This window comes from Galeopterus variegatus, unplaced genomic scaffold (genome assembly GCF_000696425.1).
Source record: "Galeopterus variegatus unplaced genomic scaffold, G_variegatus-3.0.2 Scaffold773, whole genome shotgun sequence".
Lineage (NCBI taxonomy): Eukaryota > Metazoa > Chordata > Mammalia > Dermoptera > Cynocephalidae > Galeopterus > Galeopterus variegatus.
In genome coordinates this window covers 290,790-300,815 of record NW_007726884.1, presented here as the reverse complement: position 1 = coordinate 300,815, position 10,026 = coordinate 290,790, and the positions used below count along the sequence as shown (strand labels likewise).

Genomic DNA, 10,026 nt, shown 5'->3' with positions numbered 1-10,026 from the left:
GTTGTTCTTTATTATCCTTCTGCTTCAACTTGAAGGATTCCCGTAAGCATTTCTTGTAGGACAGATCTACTGGAGATGAACTCCCTCAACTTCTGTTTATTTGGGAAAATCTTAAATTATTATTATTGTTTTTCATTTTTGAAGAACACTTTTTCTGTGTCCGGTATTCTTGATTGGTCGTTTTTTTCTTCTTGTATTTTGAATATATCATTTTACTCCCTTCTAGATTGCAAGGTTTCTGCTGAAAAATCTGTTGATAATCTAATAGTAACTCCCTTACATGTGATGAGTCACTTTTTTCTTGCTGTTTTCAAGATTCTCCCTGTCTGTGACTTTTTGACAGTTTGATTATGACATGTCTCAGTGTAAGTCTTTTTAGATTTATCCTACTTAAATTTTTTGAACTTCTTGAATTTGTATGTTCATTTATCTCCTCAGATTTAAGAAGTTTTGGGCCATTTCTTCACAAGAGATTCACAAGTTTGGGGCCTTTCTTTCTTCTCCTTATGGCACTTCCGTAAAATGTATGTTGTTTTGCTCGATGTGTCCTGAAAGTCCTTTAGTCTCTCTTTATTTATTTATTTTTTCATTCTTTTTTCTTTTTGCTCATCTGCCTTGGTAATTTTGATAGTCTTGTTTTTGAATTTGCTGAATTTTTCTTCTGTGTGATCAAGTCTGCTGTTGAATCCCTCTAGTGAAATTTTTAATTCAGTTATTGTATTTTTCAAATCCAGAATTTCTATTTGGTTTTTCTTCATAGTTTCTACCCCTTTGTTGATATTTTCATTTTGTTCATGCACAATTTTTCTGATTTTGTTTAATTGTCTTTGTGCTCTCTTAGTTCATTGAACATCCTTATGACAGTAATTTTTAATTCTTTGGTAATTCATATATCTCCTTTTTTAAGGGTTGGTTTCTGGAGATTTAATTTGTTCCTTTAAATATGTCATGTTTTCTTGTTTCTTTGTATGTCTTGCTATTTCTCTTTAGATTTTGAAATTCGAAGAATTAACTGACTCTCCCAGACTTTGGGGTCTGGTTCTGTGTAGGAAGAACTTTCTCCATTCAACCCAACTAGAGATTCTGGAGACCTCTCAATCCTTTCCTGGGGATAAATTCTTTCTGGGCTTGAGGAGGTTTGTGGGCTTCTATTCTGGTATCTGTCTGTGATAATGTGGCCTCTCTGGGACTGTAGTAAGCTATGGTACTGGAGTTCTTCCTAGTGTCTTTCTATAGTACTGCAGACTCTGCTGCATGTTGATCATCTTTGTTCTCAGAAACCCCAACCTGGCACCTCATTTCTGGCAGTGGTTGGATTCAGGCAAGACAGAAAACAGTGCCTTGGGCAGACCCCCCAAATGCCCTAAATGGCAGAACATTGGACTTATATATTTCCTGTAGAATGTAGGAGTTGGCAGTTTCCTCCTAATTGTACAGTGTGTACTGGGAGTGGGTAGTGGGTGGGAAGGTTTCTGGCAAAAGTGCCAGACATTTTTCTACCCTGCTTTGATGCAGTTGGCTTTGTGCTCATCTAGGGTGCAGAAATCTTTTAACTGGTTTCTGGATTTCTCACAGAGGCATTTGGTTATGTATTGTTAAATCTGTCTCCATGAAGGAAGGGATGTCTAGGGCTTTCTATTCTGCCATTTTGCTGACATCACTCTCAGTATTTAGCCTTAGTTTTTAAAAGATATTTTTGCTGTGTACAGAATTCTAGGTTGACATTCTTTTAAATGTCAGTATTTAAAAAATTTTGCTCTACTGTCTTCTGGCTTATATTGTTACTGATGAAAAGATTGCTGTCATTCTTATAGTTTCTCTGTGTGAAATGTGTTTCTTTGGTTTCTATTAAGATTTTTCTTTTTATCACTAATTTTAAGCAATTTGATTTGATCATGTTACTTAGGGGTAGTTTTTCTCGTACTCATTTTGCTTAGGGTTCATTGAGCTTCTTGAATCTTTGGCTTTATAGTTTTTACCAAATTTGGTAAATTTTCAGTCACTAATACTTCAAAAAAAAATTTTTTTCTGCCTCTCCCTCCCTAGGATGACTTTAATTACAAGTATATAAGCCACTCATTAATGCAAGGTTCATTTCTTTTTAGTTTTATTATGAATAGTTTTTATTGCTGTGTCTTTAGGTTCACTAATCTTTTCTTCTGCTGTTTAATCTTGGGCAGACTTGGTGGGGGGGTTTGTTCCTATAGTGAAGCTGGTGGAGTTCAGGGCTACCAAGATTCCATTATTCATGTTTATTAATGCTAGTGTGATTGTCTTTGTAGGGATAGGATGATGAGGCCAGGGGAATATGGGCTATGTATCTTTTGAAAGAATTGCTTTTCTTAAAATGAGGCTCAGGAAGGTAAGTGAACGAATTCTGTAAAATTCAATCACATCCGTAGAAAACCGTTTCTTCATTTTTAGATTACTGCTTAAACTTAGAAATTCAAATACTGAATAGATAATGCAAGATAATGCAATTGTGCAAAAGCAGGGAGAAAATCAAAACAATACAATACAATGCAAGCAATGCGATGTAAGGTGATACAACACGAAAGTGGGGAAAATCACATGGTGAAAGAATTTGGAGGAAATGGAGAAGAGGCAAGTATAAAGGCAAGTTCTCATGATAGGGACCATATCTTATTCATTATTATTCACATATCAGGACAAACAGACAATGAAAACATGTTTATTGAGCAACTCCTACATGCCAGGTATGGTATGGGTATGGTATGTTTCTATGTACTTTAATCTTTATAACCAGACTACAAAGAAGTTCTTAATATGTTTTAACAGGAAACACAGTCAGGAAGGTTAGGTAACTTACCCAACATGTGGTATTTGATAGCTATCATACAATAGATGTTGAATAAATATTAGCCAAATAAGTGAGTACATATTTATTCAAATGAAAGATATCTTGTGAATTCTCTTTGCTGTGCTTCCTTTTAATCTTTCATAAGGATAGTGCTAGACTGGTAACTACAGGCTAGGAAAAACCCACCATAGTTGATATGCAGTAATATCAACAATGATGGCAGCTGCTATGGCCTATTTGTCTCCCCAAAATTCATATTTTGAAATTCTAATCCCCAACGTGATGGTATTAGAAGGTGGAGTCTTTGGGAAGTGATTAGATCATGAGGGCAGAGCCCTCATAAATGAGATTAGTGCCTTTATAATAGAGGCCCCAGAGAGCTGTCTTGCTCTTTTCATGTGAGGACACAGCAAGAAGGTACCATCTGTGAATCAGAAAGCAGGACCTCACTGAATACCAAATCTGCTGGTGCCTTGATCTTGGACTCCCCAGCCTCCACAACTGTGAGAAATCAGCTTCTGTTGTTTATAAGACACCCATTCAATGGTATTTTGTTACAGCAGCCTGAGTGGACTAAGACAGCAGCTAACACATACAGACTTCCTATGACTTGGGCACTGTTTTGATTTACATAATTAATTTAACCCTCGCAACACTATGAGGATGAGTACAATTTTTATTCCTCATTTTACAAATGAGGAAACTGAAGTACAGAGAGTGGAAGTGATTTGTTCAAAGCCGTCCTACCTCTAAGTAGGGAAGCCAGAATTTGATCTTTGAGTGGAGCTCCAGGCTGTACTTTGCACTATCTTGCTTCTAGGTCCTTGTTGTCTTTCTTCACTGTGGTTCACCTAAACTTCACCTTTTAACTCAGGCCCAGAATACCAAGGTTTCCTTAATTTCTCCTTTCAGGCTCCCTATACTTTGTCAAATACTGTTTCCCAAAGCCAAAGGAAAATATAGATTGCCTTGCCAGACTTTTTATCTAAGAAAAGACAATTTGAAGTCATGGCATAAGGTACAAAGCTATTCAACTTTCAGGTGGCAGGGAAGGTGAACATAGGTCAACCTTGTTGTTTTCCCAGATTACCAAGTCTTTAATCTCAAAATGAATATGATTAGGACAAGGAGAATAAGCTGTGTGGTTCCATTCTGCAACTTATTCTGCCCATCAAACAGTGTTCATTTCCTGAACTAAGATAAATGTGTATTTTAGAAATGCTTCAGCAGACTCTAAGGAAGCACACTGTGAACTCTTTAGATTAGAAGCTTCTTGAGGGCAGGGACTGACTCTCTGTACCCTTGTGCCTATCTTAATGCATGGCAAATAGGCACTCAATAAATGTTCTTTAAAGTGCACAGTGAATTATAACACCAAGGTCAAGAGTTTGGATCCAGGACCTACCAGTGGCCAACAAACAGACTGCACAACAAGGATAATTTGTAAGTAAGAAGAAAATTAAATATATTGAGTTAGTTTACAGTAGAGGAACACACTATATATTATTTCCATATCTTGCTTTCTTATGAACTTCTAATTCCTCCTTCAAAATTTAGCTCAAATGTGGGCCAGCCCCGTGGCTCACTAGCTGAGTGTGGTGCAAACGGAAAAGAGCCAGGGGCTGTGATCCCTTTACCAGTCAAAAAAAAAAAAAAAAAAAAAAGCTCAAATGTCACTTTTTTCCCCATAACTTCGCTTTCTGCCTAAGTTAACAGCCACACCCTCAGTGCCCCCACAGGATTATATGCATACTTCTCAAACTATGTGTTCATGTTTCTCATTCCTTCTCTAATTGTGCCTTTCTTCTGGGTAAAGACTATTTCTTATTATGTGTAACACAGTGCCTGAGATACAGCTGGTGCTTAATAAATGTTTGAAGAATGAATACTTGTATATGACTGCATAGAACAGACCTTAAGGTCCCAAACTAATTTCCATATACAACGAGGAAAGAAAGATGAAACTTACATTTGTTACATTTACATTTATTGAATTACTGAATATTTATCATCTGTTATATACCAGGCAAAATAAACATACAATGAAGAAAGAAAAATAAAATGTACATTTGTTTATTTAATTACTGCATATTTGTTGAGTATCTGCTATATACCAGGCATAAGGGACAGAAACAAATTGTCTGTCCAGAGTTACTTTTAACTCTTTCAGCAATGCCCGAGTCCTCATCATAAAAATCCCTTGAGTCAGTATCCATTCATTCTTTGGTTAATCTTCATGTACAGTTTTCTTGTATGTCCTTTCAAATGCTGCGTAATGTTGTAGACCATTGAATACTCCAAAAATTATCTGAAAGATTAGAGGAACTGCCATTGCTTTAATCTCTGTTTGACAAAGCAGAAGCCAGTGGAGTAAAACCCTTCCTTTTGGTGGCAGTGGAACAGTATGATACCTAAAAAGGAAAAAGAGTTAGTCACTTCTCCTGGATATATATCCCATCAAGTTTGCTGTTTTCTACTAACCTGATAATTTCCATTCTAAATCTATCACGTAGACAGCGAAAAGGTTAAAAGTTAGCTATTTGAAATACCAAACTACTATATTTTGATTAAAATATTTCATTGATATCTAAAGAATAAGGAGAGTATATTAACAGGAACAAAGGGAGGAAAAAAAGGAAGAAAAGAAATGAGTAGACAGACTTACTTGACTGCCAGTCGTCCATTTCTAGAAAAAGCCAAAGCACTGGGATAAAAAACACCACATACTAAGCCAGTCAGTGAACTTCTCAGAACACAATTTTCCCTGCTTATATTACCTGGAAAACAAAAGTAAATTTGGTCTCCCTTTCAAACTCAGGATAAAAACTATTAAGAAAATGTTGTGTCTGAGTAGTTACCTGCACTGTCCTCAGCCACAGTGAAACAGTATTAAGTATTCAAAATCTATGGTAATAACAGGGAAATGCAGCATGTTTTACAAATGATTACATTACACTTTACCATACGGATAACTACCTTTTACATATGTGGTTATAGAAGCAATTTTATAATAAGTATACTAAAGTAGCAGTTCAAATAATTGGATACTAGGTTATTACATTTTTATTGCCTACTATGTATCAGGCATGTTCTCAGTATTAGGGATACTGTGTTGCATAAGAAAGGCTTGATCTCTGACCTGAACAGTCTAGTGGTTAAGAAAGACATTAGAAAAATATTTAAATAAATAAGCGTGCACAATACTTTGAAGGTAAAATGTATAGAGGATGTACCTAGAAACCTAACCCACCACTAGGGTGTCAGAGAAGGTTTCCCTGGGGAACAGATATTTAAGCAGTGACCTGAAGAGTGAACAAGGGATAGAGCCTCCACCAATTATTAGCTATATAACTTAAGGTAAGTGAGGCAAGAAATAACATTAGTAATCTATAATATGCCAGATACTGTGTTAGGCATTTAACATACAGTATCTTTTGATTATCAGAACAATCCTGTGAGAAGTACTATTAGTCCTAATTTACAGATAAGACAACAGCCTCAGAGATAAATGACTTGTCCAATGTCACAAAACTTAAGTAGTGGGAGGCAGGATCTGAGATCATGTGGGTAGTATGCCAAAGCTTGTTCTTTTCCTAGTATGTTATGTTGCTTCTTAGTGTACTTGAATATGCCTCAGTTTAGATTGCTTATCTATAAAAAAGGGACAATACTACTTGCTCTGCCCAATCAGGAAAATTGTCATGAGGATCAAATAGGACAATACAAAGACACTTCAAAAAATTCGTGAAAAGATTCATATTATCTTTTAATTCCATTTTTCCATGAAGTTTTTTTTTCTGGTTCATGAATTTTTTGAAGTACCCATGTATATGGGAAGGTACTTTGTAAGCGATAAAGCAATATACAAATATAAGAAAGAATTATTAGCATATGTTAATAAGGAACTTTACTTAGACATAACATTATACATTAATGGACTTAAATTTACCTGAATACAAAGCATCAGTTACAAAGAGCTTGTAAGTAATTATAGTAGACAAAAATGGAAGTATAGTCAATGATGCATATGTCTTCAAAGCATCGTGTTTAACCTTGAAGCAGTGTCTGAAAATGAAGTTTGCCAGTATTCCAGAGAAACCAGCTGTTGTTCCAAAGAACACTGTTCCATATATATTTAAGGAGCTAATAGGAGAAACAGAGAAAAATTAAAATTCAACATAATATTCTCCTAATGGATATATCCTTTCCTGGATAGTTGTTACTACATATTTACTTGACATCAAATATTTCTGGAGCACTTACTATAGTGTATTTTGTAGGTGGCAAGTATGGGGAAGAGAACAACAACAACAAATTCCACTCCTGATGGAATCTGTATTCTATTGGGAGAATATAATTCTCTTTTTGAGAATATTTAGGGTGGTTCCCTTTTCCTTTTTTTTTTTTTTTTTTTTTGGTGGCTGGCTGATACAAAATCTAAATGCTTGATCTTGGTGTTACCACACTCTGGCCAAGTGAGCTAACCAGCCAGCTAAAATGAAGCTCTTTTTAAGAAAGAATAAATTTTGGCCAGAAATAAATATGTATGTTCCAATGTAGACAAATTTTATGAGCTACCTAAATGCAAGAATGCTTTCTTGCTACTAAAATTAATTTGCTTAAGGTCATCTAAAAAAAAAAAAAAGCTGTTTAGATTTGGTTACAACTTCTAGAAAATAATTATTTCTGAATTAATCCAGATACATTTAAGATTTATCCAGGATTTTCAAAACTTCATCTAAAGAGATCCAGTAGACTTAATTTTAGTTATTCTGATTCACACCTAAATCCAGAAACTTCTGAAGTTCAAGATCAACTGTCCTTTAACTTTATTCTTGAGCTCTATTAATCTAAAAGTCAAAATGATGTGAGACTAATGTACACCATAGAATCTGTATTCCTTTTTGCTGTACTCAGTACTGTGGCCAAGATAATCAATCCTAAACTGATTTTAATTACAAATGCTCATCAATTAAGTATAAGTACCTCCCCTCCACTGTTTTCTCCTAATTACTTTTAATTACAAATATTTATTGCACAAATAACTGATTTTAATTACAAATGCTCATCAATTAAGTATAAGTACCTCCCCTCCACTGTTTTCTAATTACTTTTAATTACAAATATTTATTGCACAAATAATGTTTCAGCAATAATTGGACATTTTTTTTAAGAAGCAAAAGAAATTATCCACAATCCCAAATATTCCAACAAACCACAATTTTCATCTGTCCGTCTTTCCCTCCAGTTTTTTTTTTTTTAAATAAGCTTTCTTCATAACCAACTCAATACAGTTAATAGGATCTTAAGACACTCCTCAGAAACAACGGCAATACAAAAGATCTCTAAACAAAGTTATTGACTTTCAGTCTGGATGTGTCTCTCCCTTACTTTTCTTTTCTAAGATATTCAAAATTTTTTTCTATGGTTTCGATGATCATTGGTCTTCTGAGCTTTGCATCTTCTAGAAGACTGGGCTGACTACGCGTATGTGTTGCCATCTCGATATCCTAGAAAACACAAAATTCCAGAACCATAATAGCTAATGATATTAATATTGAATAAAACCTTATAAAATTCTACAGATTCAGATTTAAAAAAATTTAGAGTCTAGTCATGTGCCAGGTACTATGTAATCTGTTTCCACATACTAAATGTTAGTGATGCAATCAACATTTACTAAGCTCTTATTATTTGTTAGAAAGTGGCTTTTTGATTCATACAATAACTTGAGAAACTCGTGGGATAATGATCATCTCTACTTTTACAGATGAGAAAACTGAGGTTCAGAAAGGCTGACTTGCCTTAGGACTTAGTTTAGAAGGATAACTTACTGAGATACTGAGTTGTTGTTTACTAGTTTCCCCCTTTCTCATTCCAAGAAAGTAGCCAGGCCATACCTGCTCTCCCTGCTCTAGTTCTCCCTGCTGTATCTCTTCAGGTGGGGAGATGGAAACAGTAGCTGCTTGTTGACAATGATCTTTATCCTCTGTCTCTCTTGAAAGCCTGAGACAGTAAATAATGAAATACTGAAAACAGGATAGCAAATATTTATTGAGTGCCTAGTCTTCACAAGGCGCTGTAAAAATAAAGAAGCGATTGCTTTCATTACACTCCCCTTACTAAAGCAAAGATAAAAACTAAGTAACTGTCAGAAAGACTTCTACATTTACTGAAATGTAAAGATTTTGCTATAATCAACATTTCACCTAAAAATTAACTAGTCCAAGGCCACTAATCTGGTCACCATGCTTATACCAGTAAGAGTGCATTTATGTCAGTTTATAGTTTGCAAACCACTTTACGATTCTGCAGTGCCTCTATGTATATCATTTCACCTGACCTTCAGAATTTTATTCAACTTTCGTCATCATTTACGGAGTACCTGGTACATGCCAGCTCCCGGCTAATTAAGATATCGTCAATGTCCTCAGGAACCCTCAACCTTGAGAAAGGCCAGGACCAAAAAAGCAGGGAATTTAAACGGAGAATGAGGGTGCCATAAAGAAACAAAAGAAAGCCAAATTTAATCTAGTGAGAGGAAGTGTGGGAAGGCTTCCCGGAGGAAGTGACATTTAAACGAATAACCTAAAGAAGAGATTTTGGCAGGGGCTGGGGAGGGACTGGGGGAAGTATTCCAAGTTGAAAGAAAGACTTGTGCAAAGGCCCGGAGGCAAGAGAAGACTTTAGGTCTACTTCCTCTCCACCTCTTTCCATAGCAAAAGGGGATTTATTCGAGTTCTCCCTGCATGGACTTGGGGGCTGTTCTCTTCAGCGTTTCAAATCCTCTTCACATTCATCATGTCAGAAGAGTCCGCCAACACTTTGAGACTGCAGAAATTACGTTTCGTAGCAAGTTGGGTTTTCGCCTACCTTCTGCGCTTCCCCAGGTCCCACCGGTACCACACCAGCAGCCCCACGCCCGAGCGCCGCCATTTTGGCTGCCCACGTGACTCGCGGGTGGGCGGGGACCCAGAACGCCCTGGGCGGGAAGTGGTGGGGACTCAAGGCTCTTGCCTCTCGCCTGCAGCCTGGACCCTCCCCCACTCAGTCAAAAGCCGCGCCCTCCATCCTGGCTGTGATTGGACGTGGAGTCCAGAAACTACGTCCACTCATTGGTTTCGAAGAGGTCCAGATGCCTGTGGGCCCGCCCCCCGTGCCAGCCCTGCGTTTCCTCCTCCTGCTATTTGTCAGCATATCTCTCC

The 10,026-nt window shown here is 36.6% G+C and overlaps 1 protein-coding gene across 2 annotated transcripts; it reads right to left on the bottom strand.

Annotated features, from left to right (window-relative positions):
- Positions 1-4,791: 4,791 nt before the first annotated feature.
- On the bottom strand, positions 4,792-9,772 carry TMEM126B (transmembrane protein 126B). Of its 2 annotated transcripts, XM_008572277.1 has the most exons (6): positions 9,695-9,768; positions 8,722-8,827; positions 8,213-8,331; positions 6,771-6,964; positions 5,487-5,598; positions 4,792-5,232 (listed from the first exon to the last, which is right to left on the bottom strand). In XM_008572277.1, exons 3-6 carry the CDS (start codon positions 8,320-8,322, stop codon positions 5,049-5,051), a joined length of 600 nt encoding a protein of 199 aa, XP_008570499.1. In that variant the 5' UTR covers positions 8,323-8,331; positions 8,722-8,827; positions 9,695-9,768; the 3' UTR covers positions 4,792-5,048. The 2 variants fall into 2 exon arrangements, with proteins under 2 accessions (XP_008570499.1, XP_008570498.1); XM_008572276.1 differs by lacking the exon at positions 8,722-8,827 and having other exon boundaries at positions 9,695-9,772.
- Between the last annotated feature and the right edge of the window lie 254 nt (positions 9,773-10,026).